We start from the raw sequence: 26,991 nt of genomic DNA, 5'->3' as shown, positions 1-26,991 counted from the left end.
TGCTGCAGACGTTCGAATGATGTACAGAATGATTAATGTGGATGAAAGTCAACGTGACTTGCAAAGAATTGTATGGAAAAATTCTAAAAGTGAAGAGGTCAAGACTTATAGGTTATATACGGTAACATATGGTACAACAAGAGCACCATACCTCGCCATGAGATGTCTCAAGCAGTTAAGTGTAGATGGGGAACAGCAGTATCCAAAAGCTTCAACCATTGTGAAGTCAGACTTCTATATGGACGATGTTCTGACCGGAGCGGCGGATTTAGAGACTGCGAAGGATCTTAAAGAAGAAATTATAGAACTGTTAGGAAGTTGTGGAATGCATCTTCACAAGTGGTGCGGCAATCATCCAGAGTTGATTGATACATCATCAGATGCAGATTGCTACGATTTTGATAAGCTGCGTGACACGAAAACTTTAGGACTGTTATGGAAATCACAGAATGATGTTTTTGCTTTTAATTTATCCTGCGAAGATCAGCCTAGAGTTACGAAAAGAACTGTCTTATCTAAAATTGCGCGAATATTTGATCCATTGGGGTTGCTTGGACCCATAGTAACAAAAGCTAAAATTATTCTTCAGCGCTTATGGAAGTTACAACTAGACTGGGATGAATCTATACCTAAAAAGGAAACTGAAGAATGGCTTCGGTTTATTCATGCCCTCAAGAAAATTAGTAAAGTTTACGTCGACAGATATGTTTTGACTGAAACTCCAGTTGTCAAGACAATTGTCGGCTTTTCCGATGCTTCAGAATGTGCGTATGGAGCTTGCGTTTATATGGTTTCGTCCAATGAAAGAAACTCATCCTGCTCCAAATTACTCTGCAGCAAAAGCAGAGTTGCTCCAATTAAAACCGTTACAGTTCCACGGCTGGAATTGTGTGCAGCAGTTTTATTAGCGAAGTTGGTGACAAAAGTGCTAAGAGTTCTCAACTTAATGCATAATTTGATTTACTTATACTCAGACAGTACTATAGTGCTAGCGTGGCTACAAAGATCACCATGTGAGTTAAAAACTTTTGTTGCTTCACGAGTAGCTACAATTCAGAGATTGACTGATATCAATCGTTGGTTTCACGTAAAATCGGAGGAGAATGCGGCTGATTTGGTATCGCGTGGTTTGGACCCTGAAAAATTGATAAATAAAGACTTTTGGTTTAACGGTCCACCTTTTCTAAAGCAGGACACTCCTAACTTTCCTTTCGATCATGAAACTGTGGAACTTGGTGGTGAATCTTATCTAAAAGAGATTAAATGTTTGACTGTTGAAAACCAACCTACTGTAGTGTTAAAAAATGACTGATTTTTCTTTTGCAAATGAATTTTTAAAATTAAGTAATAATTATGACAAAATTCTTCGCATACTTTGTTATATTCGTAGGTTTATTCATAATTTAAAAAGTAAAGATAATAGATTAACTGGAGTTATCACTTCAAAAGAAATATGTGATGCTGAAATTTTAGTTATTAAAGCAGCACAATTATCTTTAAATGATAAGTGTAAAACAAAAAGGGCAAGTAAGCTATGTAATTTAAATCCATTTATTGATGAAAATGGTGTCCATAGAGTAGGTGGTCGGCTTAAAAAAGCATCCTTGCCTTTCAATCATAAATGTCCTATTCTTTTGCCAAAAAACTCTAAGTTAAGTGAAATTATATTTTATACCTATCATTTAAAATTATTGCATGCAGGTCCGCAAGCTTTATTAAATGTTGTTCCTACAAAATTTTGGCCTTTAGGAGGTAGAAATTTTGCTAGAAAATGTGTTCATTCCTGTGTTACTTGTTTTAAGTGTAAACTTATTTTAACATCTCAAATTATGAGTAACTTACCTAGTGAAAGAGTAAATATTTCTTATGTCTTTAATTACAAGTGTTTGGATCAATGCGGTCAGTTCTACGTAAAGTTTAAAATTCAACGAAAGGGTGTTCTGAATAAAGCTTACATTTGTGTATGTATATGTTTTGTAACCCGAGCAATTCATCTTGAATTGCTCTCAGATTTAACTACAGATGCCTTAATAGCAACTCTTAAAAGATTTTTTGCTAGACGCGGAAAGTGTTCCAAAATATTTACAGATAATGCGACCAATTTCGTTGGAGCCAATGCTCAGTTAAAAAAGTGGCATAGTATGATTAATTTTCCAGATGAAAAATTAGCTTCTTTCTTTAATTCTGAAGGTATTGATTGGTCGTACATCCCTCCTAAATCCCCCCATTTTGGTGGACTTTGGGAGGCTGGTGTAAAATCTGTTATACACCATTTGAAACGGGTAATGTCAAATTTAAGACTCACTTATGAGGAATTTGAAACTGTAATTATTCAAATTGAAGGGGTTTTAAATTCGCGACCTCTTACTCCTTTGTCAAATGATGATGACGACTTTCAATGTTTAACCCCAGGTCACTTTTTAGTTGGTAGGCCAATTTCTGCAATTGCAGAGCCTCAACTACTTGATATAAATGATAATAGGTTAAGCCGCTGGCAAAGAACCACTAAGGTAGTCCAAACAATTTGGAAAAAATGGAAAACGGACTATTTAAGCACACTTCAACAACGCTCAAAATGGATGTTTGCTAAGGATAATGTTAAATTGGGCTCTTTAGTTTTGATAAAGGAAGACAGTTTGCCATGTAGCAAGTGGTTACTTGGTAGGATTGTACAACTGCATAAGGGTTCCGATGATAAAGTTAGAGTTATGAAGATTCGAACTGCAACAGGTGAACTTAGAAGATCGGTAAACAAGATTGCTCTTTTACCAATTGAAAATTGATTTGTGCTTAGTGTTATTTTGTATTTGTGCTATATTATTGTCTATTTTGTGATGGACTCTTTGTTTTTTTTCTTTTCATTGATTTCTTTATGAAGTTTTCTTTAATATGAATGATTAACGTTTTGAAAATTTTTGTAAAATTTATCAAGGCCGGCGGTATGTTTATGCAAATTAGCATAAAATGCTGTAACCGCCGCTACGCGGCCCAAGTTTATAACTGATGGCTAATTCAGTCTGTTAAGTTCAGTTCTGTTCTTTGAGAGTGTAATGTGTTTGTGTTGCAGCGCCAGAGTGTCGCTAATAAAGGTGTTTTTTTGCACAAGGTGTTAAGTGCTTTTTTGACTTAGAGCTATCGAAGTTGGTAATTTTGGCCAACAGGAAATCGAAGAGGTGGTAGCGAAAAAGAAAATTAAACAAATATGATGAAAGCTTCTATTCCCACTTTTCAACATAAATGATTGAAAGTGATATTTTCAACACAAATGAGTGAACATCCAAATGTACAATAGAATGAGAAATCACCGAGTTCCCCCTGAAATCGCAAATATTTATGACAAGTCTGATAGAGCTAACAGGAACGTAGGAAAATCTGTAGGTTTCATGCATATCTGCTAGGGAAAGAACCATTATACTGGCTCATATGAACGAATGTTCTTTAGACATTAGGTTTTTCATATCCACGTAAATGCAATGGAACCCATAACATTTTCGGGAGCAATCCACAAAAATTTTAAAAGACAAAAGTTCCTTGTTCGATATACACTTATTTTGGTAAACTGGCAAGAACTCCTTGTGAAAAGACTAATGCTAATTAAAGGGTATTATTTTCATTACTTGTATTACAAAATTATCTCACAGCTTGCATTATTAAAGTTAGTGTCTTCATGTGGAATACTGAAGATAAAAAAAAATATTTAAACAAAAAAATAATATTGGAGCGTAAACATTATAAATTTTTGAATGAGGAAGAAATTTTTAATTTTTTCTGGATGAAAATAAATCCTTTCAGGAAAAAACTTCTTTTTTCCCCCCAAACTTTCCACTTTTTTTCCAACTTTCCTCTTTCTCGTCTGTAAACAAAATGAGAATGCATGCCACAATCGCTTTATTGCATAATGCTAGAGTGTTGTAATTTTATTGTTTTAAAGCTTCCCAGCTTTTTTATGAGAATGCATGCCACAACAAACATTTTATTGCGTAATGCCAAGAGTGTTTTAAAGGAACTACAACAATACATATTTTTAAAAGTTAAGTGGATAAATATATAAGAAAACTATATGGGCATTACAGCATGACCAAGTTTCGTATAAAATGCAATTAAAAGTTAACCCTTCACCTGTTTTTCCTTTGAATTCGGCTACTTCGCTTATCCTTGAATGAGGGTAACTTGATTTAACTTGTTTTGGAAAATTATTCTTGGCATTCTCAAGCTTCGTAGGTTTTGTAAACTTGTCCAATAAAACTGATTTAGTCTTAGATGATTCAGAAATTGTGCCTAAAGTAAAACCTTTTCCTGTGAAAGGAATTACATTTTTATTAGATTTTGCTGAGGAAGGTTTTCCAGTTGTATTTATGCCAACAACATTATCTTCTTTTCCAAAAATTTTTACAGCTTCAACTTCAGTACATATTTTTTTCTCTTTAGAATTTTTTGAATCACCAGATATCAAACTACCCTGCTTTTCAGATTTCTTTGTGAAGAAACTTGTATTGTCAAGTGAAGAAAGCTTTCTTTTATTCTCTGAAAGGAAAAAGAAAAATAGACATAAAATATTTCATACAATAACAGAATGTTTTACATGCCACGTTTTAGTAGCTACTTCAACAGCATAAATAAGATCTCTTTCTCTCTATAAATGTAAAAAAATATATTTATACAATCAACTCAAGATAACTCACAGCCTCACAACTCAAATACTCTTTTATCTAAAAGTTTTCAATGGGTACCAAACTCTTGAGAAGGTTGTGGGAACCTCCCATACCTTGAACTAACAATAACTTGAAGGTTTTAGCCATTCCCTGGGGCTTCAAGTTAATGAGAGTTAACTGTATAATATGTTTGTACATACATAGCAATTAAAACTAATTTTGTTGTTCTTTTATGACCTATCACCCAGGAACTAGCATTACAGCTTTAATAACACATTATATTTTTCAAAAAAATAAAAACAATAATAATAAAATATCAGATCAAAACTACTACACTTTATCTTGAATTTATAGTTCATTAACTTAACAATGGCTACAATAATGATATAATCACAAACCTAATTTTTATGCAAGAATCAAATAAAAAATGAAACAAATGTGGTTAATGCACAATACCTAAAAAATTTTAAGTGCACCCATCAGGCAATTTGAAATATTACTGTTCAGCAAGTTAGTCTATAAAATACAGTCTTGAACATACTTTTACATGCCCAATATATTATGCAGTTTCCTGTTACTATATAAAATAACATATAATTGTATCTAAGAAAACTAAGTTTTTCTTTTTATTTATTTATTTTATTTCATAAGAATTAACATTAAAAACAAATCTATTAACATTTTAATCTATGCTAATAATATACAGCTGTAGAGTTTGTTTGTTTGAACGAGCAAATCTCAGGAACTACGGGTTCGAATTGAAAAATTCTTTTTGTGTTGAATAGTCCGTTCATTGAGGAAGGCTATAGGCTATACAACATCACGCTATGACCAATAGGAGTAAAGCAACGATAAAAAATGTCATGAAAATGGGAAAATTTAGAGTATAATATAAAATGCTTGGAACACAGAATAAGTGCAGCCACGGTGGCTCGACCTGAAAGTGAGGGCTTCTCAACCCAGAGGGGGTAGTTTCAAGTCAGCCATAAGGCAAATCTCGAAAGTACTTTTCAAATAAAATCCTAAACGATGTTAAAATGAATCGTAATTTTTTTTATGTATACGTATCATTGTTTTCTTTTTCTTATTAATTGAATAACTAATAATATAAAGCTGAACAGTTTGTTTGTTTGAACGCGCTAATCTCAGGAACTACTGATTCGAGTAGAGAAGTTCTTTTTGTGTTGAATAGTTCATTCTTTGAGGAAGGCTATAGGCTGTATAACATCACGCTATGACTAATAGGAGTGCAGCTGGAATAAAAAATATTATGAAAACGGGAAAATTTTATCTATACTAATATTATAAAGCTGAACAGTTTGTTTCTTTGAACGAGCTAATGTCAGTAACTACTGGTTTGAATTGAAAAATTATTTTTGTGTTGAATAGTTCATTTATTGAGGAAGGCTGTAGGTTTTTTTTTTAATCAGATTGATCAAAATATTTGTAATTGTTGTTTAATTAATTGTTTAGTTCTATGAATTTCTAATAGATGGCGGGGTAAGTTTAGTTCTATGAATTCCTAAAAGATGGCGGGGAAAGTTAACTCTGAGAGGGCACTGGCCGACAGTGTCAATAGCTGCGAGGAACCATGCCCATGCTACGCTGTTGTGACAGCGAACAGATTTTTTAATACGTTTTTTTTCGATGTTCAGGTACATAATTTGATTTTGTAGGATTTTTCTATTGGGTTTGCTTTCCTCAACGTTTGTTTTTGTTCTTGTAGTTGAAGATAGTTACTTATCTAAGTAAATAATATGATTTGTCATATTAATCAATTGTGATTGTTCTTTATAACATTTTTATTATAGCATTGTTTATTTGAGGAAACACTTTAAAATTGCAGGGGGGGGGGGGACCACTTCACTCGTGCTGGGAACACCGCTGCCTGTAGTATTTCTAACATAAAACAGATTAATCATATTAAGTAGGAAATACTAATTTTTAAACTAAAACGAGCTGATGTGTGCATCACCTGACTTCCTTTTACACCAATTTAATGCTATTTCCCTATTATTGCAATTTTAATGGGATTCTCTCTCTAACTCTTTAAATATCACTAGCAATGGCCACATTGAAAGCAGATTTTTAAAAAAAAAAATCGCCAAATTTTTCGCCAAGTTGGCGACAAAACTTGGCAACCAAAAGACTGGCGATATATCGCCAAGTGACCGCCAAATTATAACACCACTTGAGTTTGCATCGAAATTAACAATGATTTCCCCCCAAAAAGGTGCAAAAGACCCCTTTAGAAACACCCGAATGCAACCAAAATAGGAGGTGCACAACTAGACCCCACTACGAGTCTATGTACCAAATTTCAACTTTCTAGGACATACCATTTTTGAGTTATGCGAGATACATACGCACATACGCACATACGCACATACGCACATACGCACATACACACATACGCACATACATACAGACGTCACGAGAAAAGTCGTTGTAATTACCTCGGTGATGGTCAAAATGGATATTTCGCGTGTCTATACATTCTTAGGCACTTTTCCGCATGTGGTCGAATCGAAAAAAAAACTCAACATTCATTTGGGGGTGAGCAAAATGGAAATTAAGGGCGATTTTTGAGTGAAAATTTTTTTCGCGAATACAATACTTCCTTTTTTGTAAAAGGAAGTAAAAAGAAAGAGAAAGAAAGAAGAGAAAAATGAAGTTTGCAAACAATCATTTTGTTACAATATCCCCAGCCCATTGGAAGTATGTAATTTAGAACATGTACAATAAAAACATAAATTAAGTCTTGCAAATCTGGTTGGCTTTCAAAATCAATACAAAACTAAAAAGATGTTTCAAAACAGGAAAAACACTGTTGATAACTGTTACAGTAAATAGTTATCAACAACATTTTGACTCACAAAATTAGCAAATTACTACAGACACATGTTTCGGGGTTACAGGGAACCCCTTTTTTATTGCAAAATAGTAAAATAGTGAGCTTTTGAACGTTAAGACATCCAGTAAAAGCAAAGAGAATAACAACAGACAGTTTAAATAGTAACTATAGCAAATTAACAAAACAAACAAGACAAAATGGAACTCAAAGTTAAAATTTATTACACGATTCCCTGGAGAAAAAGCCGTAAAGCAATAAATGTCTGTTAAAATTCCGTAATAATAAATTTTGCGGACAAAATGAAACTCCTAATGAATAAATTAGCAATAAATTTTATGTTAGAAGAAATTGTAACGATTTGATTGCAACATTTAGGGAAAGGCAGAAAAAACAAATACAACAAAAACCTGAGAAATATTGGGAAAACAGCAAAACAAAATTGTAAAATATGTGTAAAATAAAACAACACTTTCATGTTGCATGATTTTCTAAATGTTGTGTCTGACAATAATGTAACCCCTTAAGTCTTTCTTTGAAATTTCAGTTATTCAGAATTAGAAAAGTTCCATTTTGTTACAGCCCATTTCTGAGATCATAGTAAAATATCATGGTGATATGAGGCAGTGAGAAGCAAAGGGGTATAAATGGCAAAATCAAAAATTTGGAGATAGGCAGTACAAATAGTAGGGGAACTTCTACTCTGTCTTGGGGCAAGAGATAGTCCGGGTAGGTGCTGCTGTAGAACATGATTTAGGGGGGGAAAATCAATAAAAGCCTACCTAGGGCGTTATTTTTAAACATGTATTATTCAAAATTTGAAAAGGTCCACTTACATCCCTTTGTTTGTCACTGCCTCATATGAGAGAGTAAAAAACAAAACATACCATTCAACTTTAGTTTCCCCTTGTTGGAGCTTTCAGGTTCTCTTATTTTAACAAATTTACCACCACATGTTGCTTGATGCTGGGACCACCACATATCTGTAGGACCTGGTGCACGATTCATAGATCTTTTTACTAGGCCATAGAATGGTTTTCTGTTCCGACAAGGTCCGTCACATTTCCACCAATGAGTACGATACAGATCAACTTCATCAAAAAAGCTGTGATATACCTTTAAAAAAAATCCAAACTCAAAAAGAGGAAAAGCTGTGCAGTAACTTTAAAAAACAATAAATTAGCTGTTTTAAGACAAATAAAATGTTATAAAAATTAAAATTAATAATCTTTTAGCAAAAAAAAAGAAGTTGGTGACATGAATATGAAGTATCTCTTCTGCTGAAGAATGTTCCCTTGCATTATAAATATCAGGCAAGCTTTAAAATTTTTTTTTTATTATTATTTATTTCAAATATCACACAACTTCTTAATACACTAGCTGCGTGCCCGGCCTTGCACGGGCTACCTAAAAAATGAAAGAGATGTCCAGTTGATTTTTTTGTATTACTCTGACATCAGTTTCTAATGCGTTAAGGAATAAATAAATACGTGTAATGCAAGGTTTGCAAAACACCAGTAGAGCATTTATTGGCAAAAATCTCATTAACGTTAATCACAGTCATCAATGATACAAGTCATGAGTATTTACAATTAGCACAAAAGATGAAAATGTAAGCATTATCAACTATAATCTGTGCTTACGTTAAACTGAATTACATCTGATAGACTATATCTGAAATATTTATGTACAATTACAATCAGCTTTTAACATAAAATGGAACATACTGTTTGGTTGATTACGTGAAACTTAAGCAACAAGCCTTAATAAATACCAATAAGCATTAATTTAATACCAAGTCATCAGATTCCAATTAAACTTTAGTTAAAATCCTTAAAAACAATCTTTTTTGTTCAACTCTGTTTCACTTAAACAAATTCAAACAATCTTAATTTAACGTGTTCTTTTAATGATACAAAATGTATTTCAAAGGTAAAAATAGGAGGGAAAAAGAGTTATTACAATTCTCGAAAACTCACCCATGTGACGGGAAAAAGTTCAACAAAATAAGCATAATTAGTCGCACATCCTAAATGTACCCAAATATGAGGCCGGTGAATGATAAACTTACACTTCAATCAATAAACATAACTAAAGAAACAACTTTCATATGCTGAAAAGACTTAAGAACGTTGGCTGTAAAAAATAAAAAAAGGACAGATAATAAAAAAAAGGCTATGTCTGAATAGGAACAACCAATTTCAAATTTAAAATGAAATTCTAGATGGAAACATTGTTTTAAGATTTGGACAGCAGCCAAAAAAATCTTTTAAAAACTATTATTAGAATTTTATTTGCTCACCTGTATGCAAAATGGCAACAGGAAAGAAATATATATTCCTAAATAATGTAATGTTAATAAGCATTTAAATTAATATCTCCACTAAAGAGGAGAATTAATATCTCTACAAATCTAAAGAAGCTCTTCTGCCCTTATATAAAAGTTTGGTAATACCTCATTTGGAGTATGCTGTTCAGTTTTGGTCTCCTTACCTTAAGAAAGATATTAATGTACTAGAAAGGGTTCAAAGGCGGGTTGCAAGGCTAATAAATGGACTTTCTCATTTAGACTATGATTCCAGGCTTAGAAGGCTAAAAATGTACAGTCTTGAGCAAAGAGACCGAGAGGACATGATTCAGTTGTTTAAATTTCTTAAAATGAAAGATTTATGGGGTTGAAGTTTAGCACTGAAAACAGGACAAGGTGTCATTGTTTTAAGCTATTTGAATCTCAGGCTAAAATGGATATTAGGAAAAATTATTATTTTAGCAGGGTAGTGGAACCTTGGAACAGCTTACAGGAAGAGGTGGTAATGAACAAGGGAGTAGATAGTTTTAAGAGGGCCATTGATCTTCACTGGGGATTGTAAATTGACTAGGACCAGTCTAGTTGGGCCCAGAGCCCATTGCTGGTCGTCACTTTTGTATTTGTATTTTGTATTTGTAATTAAAGTCGTACAATTACGAGATTGGTCCTATTGTTTTCTTTGGAAAATTTCAAATTGATTGGTATCTCGTTCGACTCTCGATTCACAATTCTCGAGAGGATCGATCTTCAGATGGACAGACAGACGGGCGCAAACAGATTTTAATAGTATGGACTATTTCATGCAACTGAATGATGGGATAACTTAAATAACCTTTTAGTGATTTCAAAAGTCATTCTTTATTCCCCGACTATCAGATCTTTACGGGATACTATAATTCTGGTCAGAATCAATAGAGAATAAATCTGACGTGAGAAAAAATGAATGGCAATTTCAAAATAAGCAGATCAATTTTAACCAAAATCAGTAGGAAAATCAAAGCCAAGAGAAAACATGTTTAAAACTGTGCCTCAGTGTCATATGTCTAAAAAAATGCAATAATTTTCAGCAGTTGATAGAATTACTATCATAATTTCCCCATTCCCCATCATTGCTGAAACAAAAGAAAACCAATTCATGACCACAGAAACAGAATAACAGGTATGCAATTTGTACTCACATCAAAGACGGTTATTAACTGTAAATAAAATTGCTTCTGACATGCAAACAATTCAAAGCAACTTGATTTCAGAAAAGCCCATCTGATGAGTTTCTAGGCAGTTGGCATTTGTTGATAAGAGAAAGCTCCTGTACAGGAAGTTTATGCACAGAGACACTCACACATACCTTCCTACAGACCGAATGGACAGTGTAGAACATTTAACACAAAATTGAAGGGACCTAAATGGGTTATCTCATTAAAAGAATTTCATGTTATAAGATTTGTATTACATTGCACACTATATTGCCTGGACAGCTATATCATTTCATGTTAACCAAATTATCATGTTCAGCATTTTCATGTTAAAGGTATTTCACTGAAATCATATTTTTTGCTAGCATATTTTAAAGTAAAACTGGAAGGGAAATTGGTAAAGAATCAGACTTTAACATTTTTATTTTTGGAATTTTACAATATTGTTGTTTTGTACAGACAGAGGGCAGCACCAACACGAGCCAAAATTGCTCACCTAAATTTGAAAAAATAAAGGTGGAGTCATATGCTGTCACTTTTGAAATGCAACAATGTGATTGGATATTGAGACGGTAGCATTGGTGTGCCATTTCGTTTTTGTGATTTTGATTTATCTGAAAAAAATTCAGTGCAGTCCTCGTATAGAATCAGCATGATGCGGGTGCGTGTACGTTATGTGCTGTTCCAGCCTCGTGGGAAAAAACGACATAAGTTTCTTCAAAATCCTTAATCATCCTGATTATGATATGAACTATCTCTTTTTTTAAATGGAAAACTACTCATATTAATCAAGAGCATTTTATCAAGATGTGAATTTCTACTTATCGTCGCAAGTTCATCAAGTTTTAATACCCGTTCGAAGTTGCTCCAGAAGCCATGGAACCTGCCGATTCATCAACATTCCAAGAATTTTATTGACTGCAAAATATCTCCGTATCCAGTGAACTATATATTTTAATCCTATCGTGAACACCGTTGGAATAAAAGAATTTACTGCAGTCCAGTGATCTTCAACAATGCCTCAATAGTGTGAAAGTTTTCAATAACCGTTTCATTCAATAGAAAAAAATAGCCGTTCCCTCATTACCTGATTCAAATTGAATGCATAGGAATCGTCGTATTCCAATTGCTAACCGACAAATTTCTGCAATACATAAATGAAAATATCCAAAATTACATCTAATTACTGCATAAATCAAATTACGAATATATATATATATATATATATATATATCTAATATTGGTTCTTGTTTTTTTTTTGTTATTGATGGTTTTGTTTAGTATTTTATAACAATATGATATCAAAGTAAAATAAAAAAAGATGGTAAGTTTTCACAGAATTGAATTGTTTTTTATGAATTTATTGTTAATTGATTTTTAATTGGGAATAAGAATCCCAACTATTCGAAGTACACAGTTGATTGATAATTTTCCACTATACGTTAATATGGTTGTCTTGTATTTTCCTTACACAACGCTTTAAAATATTTAATTCATCATTAATATCAAAGAATGATCTTTTATATCCAATCTATCATTTAGTAAATATGATCATTTTCTTTATAAAATGATAAATTGGTAAAGAAAGTGTAAGAAAAATGCAAGACAACCATATTAACGTATAGTGGAAAATTATCAATCAACTGTGTACTTTGAATAGTTGGGATTCTTATTCCCAATTAAAAATCAATTAACAATAAATTCATAAAAAACAATTCAATTCTGTGAAAACTTACCAGAACGCTTTAAAATATTTAATTCATCATTAATATCAAAAAGTGATCTTTTATATCCAATCTATCATTTAGTAAATATGATCATTTTCTTTATAAAATGATAAATTGGTAAAGAAAGTGTAAGAAAAATGCAAGACAACCATATTAACGTATAGTGGAAAATTATCAATCAACTGTGTACTTTGAATAGTTGGGATTCTTATTCCCAATTAAAAATCAATTAACAATAAATTCATAAAAAACAATTCAATTCTGTGAAAACTTACCATCTTTTTTTATTTTACTTTGATATATTGTTATAAAATACTAAACAAAACCATCAATAATAAAAAAAACAAGAACCAATATTAGATATATATATATATATATTCGTAATTTGATTTATGCAGTAATTAGATGTGATTTTGGATATTTTCATTTATGTATTGCAGAAATCTGTCGGTTAGCAATCGGAATACGACGATTCCTATGCATTCAATTTGAATCAGGTAATGAGGGAACGGCTATTTTTTTCTATCGAATGAAACGGTTATTGAAAACTTTCACACTATTGAGGCATTGTTGAAGATCACTGGACTGCAATAAATTCTTTTATTCCAACGGTGTTCACGATAGTATTAAAATATGTAGTTCACTGGTTATGGAGATATTTTGCAGTCAATAAAATTCTTGGAATGTTGATGAATCGGCAGGTTCCATGGCTTCTGGAGCAACTTCGAACGGGTATTAAAACTCGATGAACTTGCGACGATAAGTAGAAATTCACATCTTGATAAAATGCTCGATTAATATGAGTAGTTTTCCATTTAAAAAAAGAGATAGTTCATATCATAATCAGGATGATTAAGGATTTTGAAGAAACTTATGCCGTTTTTTCCCACGAGGCTGGAACAGCACATAACGTACACACACCCACATCATGCTCATTCTATACGAGGACTGCACTGAATTTTTTTCAGATAAATCAAAAATCACAAAAACGAAATGGAACACCGATGCTACCGTCTCAATATCCAATCACATTGTTGCATTTCAAAAGTGACAGCATATGACTCCACCTTTATTTTTTCAAATTTAGGTGAGCAATTTTGGCTCGTGTTGGTGCTGCCCTCTGTCGGTACAAAAAAACAATATTGTAAAATTCCAAAAATAAAAATGTTAAAGTCTGATTCTTTAACAGAAATATTAAGGAACAATCGAGACACAGAAAAAAATCTGAAAAAATGGTCATTTAACAGCTTTTTTTGAGCAATCACGATTGCTTATTGCTTTCATTTGACTGTCCTTGACGTTACAATTCCTTTTTCAACTTGGACCAGGGCTGCAGCACCATCGTCCACTGGCGGCGGCGCGGCTGGTCCTGAGCACTGTCCACCGGAATCCACTTTTGCTGGGCGGTGGCGTCCATGTCCTACACACGCATGCTCATACATACTCCCCTACGTGCGCACGCCTTTACACACATACACACGCCTACGTGCACACACGTAAGCCTACACACACAACTGTACACACGTAACCACCCAGGAGGAGGGACATGCTTGGGGGGGGAGCCTTTTCTAGAAACAATAACTCTAATCACTAGGGTCTTGTCACAACTCGTGATTGCGAAAAACATAATTTGAATTCAAAGTTTCGGAATTCAAATTAGAATTAATTGGGGAAAGTAGGTCACAGATTTTACTTTTTTTTTTTTTTTTTTTTTGAGGACAGCTTTTTCGAGGAAGAGAAACAAGTTCCAGCCCTTAGGAAACTCTAGTGAATGCAGTTACAATGAAACTTCAAGAGCAACCACCCACCATTCCAAGAAAACTTTCCCATAAAGAGAGATGATTCTTTAGAGAAGTATCAAAATTGAATTGCTTGACAACTTAAAGCAAAGATTTATTATTAAAAATACTTAAAACGACTGTTGGTTCTTTGATTTACAGAGTTTTACTCCTAGGAATAAATATTTTAAAAATAAAAATACTACAACTGTTTTAAAGTCTGCCACAATTTTTTAGTCTTTCTTCAAATTATTTATTTTTTTTCCTGAAAGTACTTCTTTTTATAATTAATATTTTATTTCTGGAGAAAGAACACTCATAATTATGTCTTGAATACTCTCTGAGTTGGAAATGAGGTTAATTTATTTGAAAGTTTTATGGGGGAGGGAAGCTATCATTGTATGTAGGGTCCATCTGTTGAAAGACATTTTAGATTTTCTTCTTGACTCTGTATCAGTGATTGAAAGGTATAAAATATTCTAAGCCCTTTTGTTGAAAAAAAAAAAGATACATTGGTTAACATGTAAAGGGAAAAAAAGTTACAATTCAAAATAAGAGAAATCTGGTCTCTCCAAGAAGATTTTTAATGAGTTAATAGAAGAATACTTTGGTGCCTCAGAAAATTGATCCTTAAGGTAGGTAGTCAATGTATAGAGATGACTGCTCATAGAAGTTTCACTATTGGCTTGACGTTGAAAAAAATTAAACATTCTACTTTTTCATAGTCGGATGCATGTACTAAAAGTCCAGTTCATCACATCTTCAACTCTTCCTCCAAAGAAAAAAAAATGACTTACTGTAATTTTGGCTCCAGTTTCTTTATTAATTCTATACATATGTTTGAGGAATTCGGGTCCATGAGCATTATGATCCTAAAATGACAAAAATAGAGTGCTGATAATAACCTTTTAAACACATAGTATCACATAAAAACAACTTACTGCAGCAGTTTAACAACTTTGAGATATTACTTGGGAAGTAATAAATATTGTTGAACAAGTTTAACAAGCTCAAGTTATATGATCAATTAGAGATAAAACTGAGCTACTTAAAAGAATTTAAAAAATGTATTGTTAAAACTAATTACCATTCAGTAGCACTTTGATTTCATAAAATGCTACTGTGGACAAGAAACATTTTTATAACAGTTTTTTTTTTTTTTTTTTTTGAAAAACGCATGGTTAATTGTCATTACAATTCAGTAGTACTTTCATGTTTTTTAATATCATCATGTGCAGGAAACATTTATCATGCATCTATCTGAATTTTATATTTACAGAAGAACTTCTTTAACCGTTTAACCGCCGAACTATTGACGGAAGATCAAATTTGAGTAATTTTTTGAAATCATGTCTATTTATGTCTAGTAAATACAGAAATAAAATAAAATTTCCAGAAAAAAATTTTTGACTATGTTTTTCAGTGTGTTCCATTTTTGGAACATTGGCGCTTTGCATGAAGTTTTTTTTCTTCTTTTTTTTTTCAGAGATTTTTTTTAAACTGAGAGGTTTTGAATGCATTTTTTATCTTAGCATACTTTATTACGGAAAAAATAATATTTTTAATTGCATTTATGTACATACCAGAATTCAGAAAATCCAATACAGAAATATCTAATGACCATGATATGAAAGGAAGCATTGCTGGTGAAGTCATTTGTCGCAATGGAAACATTTTTTAGTAGTTTTTTTTTTTTTTTTTTTTTTTTTTGCACACCGCACAACGTCCTTGGGATGCAGATACAATATAATGTCCGTCAGACATTCTTGATTGTTTATGTAAATGACAACGAGGCCCTGGATGACTTTCCACTCGTACTTTTCTTCTTAGGAGGTGAGTTGTTATTTCTCTTCGGAACTCTAAATGCTTCATCTTGACTTCGTGTAACTCACAATGAAGTAACCAACTAGCTACAACTGAAATATTCAGAGCATTACTAAAAAGATTCCACCGCCATTTTTTACTTCACAAATGAGGTCTGTAGCTCCCTAAAAGTGTATCTAAGACGTCCACACCCCCCATTCCTTCATTGTATCTCTTGATAAGATGAGGTTGTGGCACATCTATCTTGCATTTCTGCATTTTTGCGTCTTCTAGAATGTCTTCTTCCTCAGTGATATTGCCTGATTCATCAGGGGGTAATTGGCATATATCTACATCTGGCAAATTCGAATCTGACAATGTCTCTAAATAAGCCACAGCTTGTTCTACAGTAAGAAATCTTGTAGACATTTTTTAACAGTTATGAACAGTTGGTATACGTCAAACAGAATTTTGTTTCGCTCGAAAACAAAGCTAGCGAACTATTGAACTGCATTTATAATATGAAGAATAAAACGCTCACTAATATTATTTTTTTATTATCACGTGACAATGCAGCTGTCCGAGCTGGTGTGGATTCGGAACCATATAGTCTGTCAAACAGCAGACTGTTATTATTTTCTTTGCTAACGAAACGTCATATCCTTTCAAAATATAAACTTACTTGGTGTTGCCAACACCTACATCAGAGTACATTCAAAATGAGAAGAAAAAAGAAACATATATTACGAAAAATGAAATTTCCCCTTTGAAGTCGAACGATTTACTTCTTGGAAATTTGACTCCCTAAAAGCGCCAATGTTCCAAAATTGGAACATGCTATTTTCAAGGGGTACATCTTTTGGAAATATCATTGTACATTTCTACAAGCATTTTAAAATCATACACTGAAGTATTTTTCACAACTATAATAAATATCATCACATTTTCTGAAAAAGTCAATTTTTGGTAAATTTTATAAGAAAAAGTTGCAAAAAGCTAAAAAAACACTCATCTTTGAAAAATCGCAATAAATAATTGAAAATATATAAACAATTAATTAGGAAATCAAAAAATACTTTGAAATAAGATTAAACTGTGTTTAAAAAACTTTTTTATTTTAACGTTATTTCTTGGGAAAATTTTCAGTTAAATATGATGTTCCATTTTTGGAACATTGGCGGGTAAACGGTTAATCCAAACCCTGTATTATATTGAAAGTTTACTGATACAAACTTTTCTACCGTAATAGTTTACATTCTATGTTTACAATTAGTTGAACAAACAATATTTTACACTGCAAAACACCTTTCTTTTCTGTAACACTTCTGATCCATTTTAGCCATGTGCTAGATTTGTTTTGTACAAAGCATGTAAAGAGGATAATATGTTCTGCAATACAAACAACTTGATTGTCTAAACTCCTCCTGGTCCCAATTAGTTTGGATTGAAGAGGTTCTATAAGGCAACTTTGAAGCTTTTGTTAGTGAACAAAAGGCATGAAGCAATTGGTACAATATTTTTCACTAAATTCGGACAAACTTTATGAAGTAACTTATCAAAAATATATTCCTTTTATTATTTAAGATGTTTATGACTGTAAATTTCAAAAAATTAAAATAATAAATTGTTTTCACACATTAAGTAAAAAAGAGTTTCTAGGTCACTATTTCAAAAAAGTGACTACTAATGAAATTTTTACTGTTGGCTACTGGTAAATAAGGAATTTCCCCGAGTTTCTCTTTTACATGAAGTTGGATCAAATTTAGAAACATAAGCCACTGGATTTATGGATCTCGGGCCTTTATGAACTTTTTATTAAGATGCACAGATAACAACCAAACCAATTGATTATTGACTAATAGAATCATTGCTTGAACTTACTTTATTGTTATGTGTTACAAACAAATAAGCATGGATCATTTCATGCTGAAATAAGAAGAAAAAACATTAAATATTACTAGAACTAGAATTGAATCGTTTATTTCAAAAACCAGTCAAGTGACAAAATTGCTAATTTTAGGAAAACATCTATTCACCATATTAAATTATTCAATGATAATTACAACATTGTTTATTGAAAGAAATACACCTAAAATATGTATCTCTTTTAGATTAAAACATTGTAATCCTTATAGAAAAACTTTAATACAAAGGTAAAAATGCTTTTTGAAATTTTAGAGTTTGTCGCTTGACTGGTTTTTGAAATAAACAGTTTAATTACATATAAATTTCATATAAAACCTCATTCAAAAACTTAAATTTTTAAAAAGCCTTTTGAAATTTAAAAGTTCATATTTTTTTTATCAGGAATTAAGTATGCAATTAGTATTAATTAATAGGGATTTAGAAATATACATATTTTAATATCTTGATTATCTTTTACACAGAAGTTCAGAAGAATTCTCACCAAAAGGGTTTCAACTAAATCTCGTCTTGGGCGTAATTTTAGCAGTGGCAAGCTCAATCGAACAGAGCACAAGCCTCCTCTGCCTTCATAGCTGCACACACCAGCACATCTAAAAGCAGTTTTCTTAATTATTTTGAGAGTATTGACAAAATTAAATATTTTTTTCACGATGATATTATGAACATTATAACCAAGTTCTGGAGAAAAACTTCACACGTAAATGTCAATGTAATTTGAAATTGCTTTTATAGTTAAGTTTAGTGACAATTAATATAATATTTTATAAAATTATCTAAGAAATATGTTTTAGAATTAAATGTTTTTTTTTAACTTTCAATTTACTTTTTGAAAATACATATTACACTCCAACATTTAACAAACTACAAATCTCATTCTCTCAGGCTACAACTAAAGGAATTAATTTAAGGCCACCTCCAACAATTGTGATTTGAAAGTCACAGTACAGCACATCAATACACAATACGATTCAGCAGAAAATAGCATTTAAAGAATGCATCAAAAATTGTATTTAATAATTGATAGTGATTAAGTAATCTATTAATGTACACTGAACCTCTGGTGACTCGACAACATTTATTTTTCTAATGGTTTCTCCAATGCTAATTTCAAGGGAGGAAAAACTTTAACTTGACATTCATTTACAGGAGTTCCTGTAAGTCGACCTTCCCTTACTAATCTAGTTCCTTTTTTGCTTCCAATATTCCATCACAGTGCCCATTTCTGAACATTTTACATTTTTCCCTTAGTCAGTCACTCAATTATTTTCTAGAAAGAGCATTGTTAGAGAGAATTCCCCCACAAACCCTGGAAAATTGGTCTCCACATCCTAGGCGGTTGGTTCAATCCGGTTATCTGGTGAATTTTAAGCCAAGAAGGGATTAGAGCAGAAATACAACAGGGGGGGGGGAATAAAAGAAAGAAGGCACATGCACATGTTTTTAGAACATGTGTCAGCAGGGTTTTTCTCTTTCATAGGCCTGATTGAAAAAAGGAGCTCTTAGCTCTTTTCAAAAATTAGATTAAAATTCATGAGGTATTTTAATTGATATCTACTATTTATTTTGCAAAAAAACCATTGATTTCTTATAACTTGAATGGGCAATACAGAAAACTTTAAAAATGTAAATAACGGAACCTAGGTAATTTAAAACCCACTTCACTCAAAATGTTTTCCTGCTTCCTCGGGGTGTTGAGTTCTTGAAGCTTCACTGCATAATGAATGCACTATTATGAGCACAAATACTCAATGTTACTTCGATATACATTGAAAGAAAAGGATTTAAGTTGGAGTTGTGAGCCGAAGGACTAAGCAATAATCAGGCACTAAATCCCATTAGGAATATAATACAAGTGGGAAATCAGCCTAGTTCTGCCTTTGAATACCCTCAGTCTACTTGTCTTTATTTCTAGTAATCTCTTTTGCACTTGTATTTCTGTAAGAGACAGGGACGCCCCGAACTTACATTTTTGGGAGCGCGGAAATTCTCAATTTGCAAAATGGAATTCCAAATTTTGTAAAATGATGATACTTTTGTCAAATGGAACCCCAAATTTTGCCAAATGATGACAATTTTGCCGAATAGTCAAACAAAATTTGTGGAATAAGGAAATTTTTGGAAGATCAAGGTGACCTCCCCTCGGGGCGGCCCTGTCCATATCCAAACTGTTAGAAACTTGTACAAGAAAAAAAATTTAAATTTTTTGCCCATGTATAAATGTGAATTTTAAAAAGACAAATTGTATTTTTTATTTCGTAAATAAGCCACCACTTAAATTTGCAAAAAAAAAAACTATAAAATTTTAACAAGTTTAAACTGATTGAATGGTATTCAGCAGTTAATATTCTTTAAATATTATTACAAAAAAATAACATATACCGTCGGCCATGCTTAATCGAACATCGTCGGTTCTAAGATATATTATTCAATGAGCGGGGTATTTGATTGAGCGGGGAAATATTTGAATTTCTAAATTGACAACATTTGTCTTAAAATGCAATAATACTAAATCAATAGCTATATAAAGGAAATAATTAAGGTTACTGCTAAAAAGTTTTTTGAAATAACTAGAACAAACAACAAAATAGTTTAATAATCACTTTGCACGTATATGACAATTACAAGCACCTGTGAAAGTAAATATTAAAAAGTAACTTTCAACTAGAGTTATAAAATCTTTATTTTGGCACTTTTTTTGAGCACATTTTTTGTAAAATATGTTCAAAGTTATTTTAGGAAAAGTTTTCTGACTCCCTTTTGCCCCTCCTCTTCTGCAGTGTTTTACGTTTTTTTTTTTTTCAATTTACTATCATCTAAAATGTGTATATTTCTTCGTGTTATTTAATTATCAAAAACACTTTCAATTATTATTTTATTTATTTATTTTTTATTTTTTTTGTAATGGCAAAGGAACCTGTTGACTAGTTTGCAGTATGGTTTCAGGAAAGGTAAATCCTGTACTACTAATTTATTGCATTTCTACGACAAGGTTACCTCAGCTTTAGATAACAAAAAATGTGTGGATGTTGTTTATATTGATTTTCAAAAAGCTTTTGACAAGGTACCGCATGTTGCTCTTCTCAGCAAGTTAGCTGACATAGGAATAGGAGGAAAAACTTTACTTTGGGTTAGAAATTGGCTCACTGGTAGGAAGCAAAGAGTAGTTGGGAGAGGAAATCATTCTAATTGGAGTGATGTTTTAAGTGGGGTTCCTCAGGGATCAGTTTTAGGGCCTCTTTTGTTTATTATATTTATGAATGACATCAATGAAAATAATTCTGGAAGCATGAATTGTTTTGCTGATGATGTAAAAGTTATGGGGATTGTCGAAAATGAAGAACAAGTAAATCAGCTTCAAGAGGATTTAAATCTTATTACGAAGTGGGCAGATAAATGGGGTATGGCAGTTAATGTAGGGAAATGTCAAGTGCTACACTTAGGTCATGGAAATAAGCGTATGAGATATCATTTACAGGGTTCAGTCATAAATCAGGCAGAAAATGTTATGGATCTGGGTATCTTAATAAATCAGGACTTCAAGTTTAGTCAACAGTGCAGTATTGCTAGTAACAAAGCCAACAGAATGCTTGGGTTTATCAATAGATCTATTTCAAACAAATCTAAGAAAGTTCTTCTGCCTTTATATAGGAGTTTAGTAAGACCTCATTTGGAGTACGCTGTTCAGTTTTGGTCGCCTTATCTGAAGAAAGATATTTTTGTATTGGAAAGGGTTCAAAGAAGGGTAACTAAATTAGTAAGGGGACTCTCAGATTTAGATTATGATACCAGACTTAATAGGCTTAACATGTATAGCCTGGAGCAAAGGAGAGTCAGAGGGGACATGATTCAGTTATTTAAATTTATCAAAATGAAAGATGTAAATGGATTAAATTTTTGTGGGGAAAGCAGGACAAGGGGTCATTGTTTTAAGCTACTTAAATCTCAGGCTAACTTGGAAATAAGGAAAAACTACTACTTTAGCAGGGTCGTGGGCACTTGGAATAGCTTACCGGAAGAGACGGTAATGAGCAAGGGGGTGGATAGCTTTAAGAGGGCCATTGATCTTCATTGGGGTCTAATTAATTGACTAGGACCAGCCTAGCTGGGCCCAGAGCCTGTTGCTGGTCGTCACATTTGTATTTGTATTTGTATTTGTAAAAAAAAGAAATTTTATAGACTAGTGGAATTATTTTGATGGAATATGAATGATGTTTTTCTCGCCCATTGTTGGCGAAAAATATTAATTTACATTTTTATGTCAATTATTGTTCTTACTTAATTTATTCTCAGCGTTATTAAATTTTTCTCAGCTAAAATATTTGTGAAAGCTGATCGATATTATTCGATTATCCGAGGAAATTAATCGATCAAGCTGGGTTCTTAACATTGCGTCTATGGGGAAATATTCGGTTCTGGGAGGTTTATTCGTATAAGCGAAGTATTCGTTTAACCGTTTCTCGATTAAGCGGGGCCAACAGTTTGTAGCAGTAACTTAGAAATTCAGAAAATTACAGTTTCATGCGTGGACTCCATTTCACTTCAACACCTTCTAACTTCCCATAAAAAAATTTAGTATTATATTCCAAAAATAGGCAACGAATATCAGGATGTGGGTCAATTAATTCCCATTGCTCATCAACAATAGACAAAGGCCTCTTGTCATGCTTTCCTTTTTCTGTCTCCTAAAAAATAAAGGGAAAGTTATATTGTATTACTAAAATTTACAATATTTTGTCACAGAAAAAAGAAAACTATCTTAATCATAAAATAAAAGCATAAAATAAAACTTAGGTTCGAAAAACTATCCAATTATACAGTTTTTCTTTCCTCTGCAATCAGTTTTTAAAAATATGCATTGTGGTTTATATTATTTTGAAAAATCTAAGCAAACCTTAGAAGTATAGAAAAAAAATACTACCAACTTCTCAGAAATAAATTGTGTTTAAAAAGTGAAGTGCTTAAGTGAAGTGTAATTCACAAGTATTGCAAGGACTAAAGGCCAACAGCATATTTTCTAATGAAAAAAAAGTCCTCCTTGTTTCTACCTTTTACATCAAGTACCGCATCCCATTTCTCTTTCTTCATCCCTTCTCGGAAAAGGAATGTCACACTCAAACCTCTTTTTGTGCGATTTTTTTATTTATTTATTTATTTATTTTTTGTGGCACTTTTGTGGCTCTTGCGCGAACTTTTTTTGTGCGGTGTATGAAAATTTCAATCAGATTGGGACACAATTGACGATAGTATTTATAAAACGGACAAAATTATTTATAAAATTTAATTTTTTTTCTGTGGTCCCTATCCACCGCACAAAAAGAGGATTGGGTGTAATGCTTTCTCATCAAATGTTGTTCTACATGCATTTCTTTTTAACCAGTTCTTCTGTTTGTTCATTAGCTTAAAAAAAAGATTTGAACACTATGTTTATAAGACCAGTTCCAGAGACCAAAGATGCTGTGAAACTTGTAGCTATTTTTTGTACTACCATAATACACTAATATTTCAAACACAAACATTTATTAATATTAAAGGAACTTATTTGTAAAATGCAAACTCATAGTAATGTTTTTTGTAGTAAACCGCAGTAAACAACATTCTTGAGAATTACAAGAGAGAGAGAGAGCTGTTTCTTGTGAGCACTATTTTACGCATGTTTTTGGGTTTGCTATATCCGAAGGTGCAGGCCAATTGGCAAAGTGCCAACTGTACCAGGTTGGCTACTGCAGTCGCAATGCTAATAACACAAATCAAAAAAAAAAATCAGCAATTTGATGCTTCTGAGTTGGAGTTTAAAATTTTCAATGAAAAGTTCTATTTCTGAGACGCACTTTCACGATGCATTTTCACAGGCGCATTGCATATGCTGGTAGTTGATTCAACAGCAAAATACAAATACAAATATAAAAGTAACGACCAGCAACAACCTCTGGGCCCAGCTAGGCTGGTCCTAGTCAATTTACAATCCCCAGTAAAGCTCAATGGCCCTCCCTTGTCATTACCACCTCACTATCTACTCCCTTGCTCATTACCAACTCTTCCGGTAAGCTGTTCCAAGGTTCCACTACTCTGCTAAAATAATAATTTTTCCTAATATCCATGTTAGCCTGAGATTTAAATAGCTGAAAACACTGACCCCTTGTCCTGTTTTCAGTGCTAAACTTTAGCCCCGTAACATCTTTCATTTTAATAAATTTAAACAACTGAATCATGTCCCCTCAGTCTCTTCTTTGCTCAAGACTGTACATTTTTAGTATTCTAAGCCTGGAATTGTAGTCTAAATCAGAAAGTCCATTTATTAGCCTTGTAGCCCACCTATAAACCCTTTCCAACACATTAATATCTTTCTTAAGATGAGGAGACCAAAACTGAACAGCATACTCCAAATGAGGTCTTACCAAACTATAAGGGCAGAGGAACTTCTTTAGATTTGTTTGAAATAGATTTACTGATAAAACCAAGCATCTTATTGGCTTTGTTACTAGCTATACTGCGCTGTTGGCTAAACTTTAAATCCTGAATTACAGTAGAACCTCGGTATAACGACCCCCTATGGAACCAACATCATAAGGTCGTTGTAAAGAATTGAAAAAATAATTTTAAAAATGAGCAAAGAAATGATCCGACAGTACATACCTAGAGAACACGTCTAGTAATTATTTGTTCCATTACTGTATTTTTGAAAAACGTCTTGGATTGACGCTTGTTTCAAGTTCATTTGGGAATTTTTCATTATGACTGATTCCATATCCGTTAGATTTTGAAGGAAATCTTCAGAATTAAATTGTCCTTCAAAATATTGACGCAAGGCATCGATTGCATTGAAAGCTTCTTTTTCATTCACTTCTTCAAAAACTTGGACAATTTCTTCTCCGTCGTCGGAATCGCTTATTTCTTCGTTTCCGGTAATACGGGCAATAAAATCGTCCTCATTCAAATTTTCCTCGCAGCACAGTAAATTTTCGTCTACCACAACATACTCATCAAACGATAATTGATGATCCGGAAATTTGACACTGAGCAGCTGGGTCATTTCATTAGTGTCTGGAGTTTCATCCACAGGAGCACCGGGCAATAAGGGTTCCGGCAACGGTCGGAATTCAGCTGACTGATTTCCCAACTCTTTCTGAAATTCTTCTTTCGTCTTAAAGCCAGCATAACGAAAACAATGTGCTATTGTGTTTTGTGGAACATCATTCTATGCTGATTTTGCTAGGTGCATAGCACCTAGGATATCAATGTCGTACGTCTTCTTGTTTTCCATAGCGGCAATCATTCTTCTGACTAACATTTTTTGATAGTTGGATTTGAAGCAACGTATCACTCCCTGATATAAGGGTTGAAGTATTGCAGTGACATTAGGAGGGAGAAATTCCAATTTTATGGCTTTTAAATTGCCGATTGCGGGATGAGCTGTGCAGTTGTCAACAATCAGCAAAATCTTTCTTTTACTTGCAGCCATTTTCCGGTCAAGTTTTCAAATCCATTCTTCGAATAAGGCACTAGTCATCTACGCTTTTTTGTTGATTTTGTACTCAATCGGTAAAGTTTTCACGCCCTTAAAGCACCTTGGGTTTGCCGACTTTCCGATTAATAAAAGGGGCAACTTCTCGGTTCCTGTCATGATTGCCGCAAGAAGAATTGTCAACCGCTGCTTTGAACGTTTTCCTCCGTGCACATTTTTTTTTACTTTTTAGTACCAAACATTTATCAGGCAACAGCTTGTAGTAGAGAGCCATTTCATCTGCATTAAATACGTCTTCTGGCTCATATTTTTCTAGTCAAGTTTTCAATTGTTCTTTCTTCCATCCGTTGACTGTTGCAGTATCGGCTTCCGCACTTTCACCGCATAGCTTTTTAAAAGAGAGTCCGTGCCTTTCCTTGAACTTCTCAAACCATCCATTTGAAGCTTTGAAACCTATATCAACATCCATTTTTTCAGAAAAACCTCTAGCTTTTTCTTTTAAGACATTTCCATCTATTGGAGTATTGCATGACCGCATCGTTTTGAGCCATTCCACTAAGACTTTCTCTAAAAGCGGGAATTTTCCCTCTCGTGCACACATTCTGGATTTTGAGACACCTGCATCATTCACTGCTAAAATTTTACCTGTTTTTGAGGATCGCTTTTTTGGATACAAAATTGTCTCGCAATTTCAGCTTTTGGACATTTATTCTCATCGACCGCGGCCAAAATCTTGCACTTAACATCTATAGAAATTTGATTTCGCTTAGCCATTTTAACAAGTGAACAGTGCAATAGGAATTTCTCAAACTTGGAAAAGAGAGAAGAGTGATGTACGTCCCCTCTGCAACCCCGCCACACGTCATGTTCCCGGGCATGCAGTCTCCGGCCAATTGGGAACGAGAACTGCTCCTCCTCCCTTCCCTCTGGTCTTTAGTTCTCCCCTTTTTGTCATGCCCCCTCCTTTAAGCAAACACAGGTTTCTTCAAGTTGCACCACAGTACAATGTACAATAGCAATAGCCCAATTGCTCATGAGTTCTGCGGACTAAAATTGGCGGTCGCTCTAACGAAAAATGATACACTTGGGGTCGTTGTAATGATTCAAAATTAACATTATTCCTATGGTAAAATAATTGGGACTTTTTAAGATGGTCATTCTAACGAAGGGGTCATTGTATCGTGGGGTCGTTATAACGAGGTTTCACTGTATTAAGACGCCCAGATCAGTAACCTTTTTGGCCTGACTCATAGCCGTGTCCAAGGGGTGGGTTTTAGGGGTTAAACCCCTC

The 26,991-nt window shown here is 33.1% G+C and overlaps 1 protein-coding gene across 3 annotated transcripts in view; it reads right to left on the bottom strand.

The window, feature by feature from the left end:
• The window catches only part of LOC129216442 (DNA-dependent metalloprotease dvc-1-like), a 37,857-nt gene that overhangs the window by 3,855 nt on the left and 7,011 nt on the right, over positions 1–26,991 (bottom strand). The window contains exons 3-9 of one of the 3 annotated variants that reach the window (XM_054850751.1): positions 22,751–22,920; positions 18,720–18,828; positions 18,194–18,238; positions 15,307–15,381; positions 8,391–8,619; positions 4,120–4,524; positions 152–286 (exon numbers count right to left, since the gene is read on the bottom strand). In XM_054850751.1, coding sequence (XP_054706726.1) covers positions 168–286; positions 4,120–4,524; positions 8,391–8,619; positions 15,307–15,381; positions 18,194–18,238; positions 18,720–18,828; positions 22,751–22,920 — 1,152 coding nt within the window. In that variant the 3' untranslated portion in view covers positions 152–167. The remainder of the gene's footprint in view (positions 1–151; positions 287–4,119; positions 4,525–8,390; positions 8,620–15,306; positions 15,382–18,193; positions 18,239–18,719; positions 18,829–22,750; positions 22,921–26,991) is intronic. The other 2 variants (XM_054850685.1, XM_054850812.1) reach the window with 2 other exon arrangements.

Source organism: Uloborus diversus, chromosome 1, assembly GCF_026930045.1.
Source record: "Uloborus diversus isolate 005 chromosome 1, Udiv.v.3.1, whole genome shotgun sequence".
NCBI classification, from domain to species: Eukaryota; Metazoa; Arthropoda; class Arachnida; order Araneae; family Uloboridae; genus Uloborus; species Uloborus diversus.
This window is presented reverse-complemented; position numbering and strand designations above follow the sequence as displayed.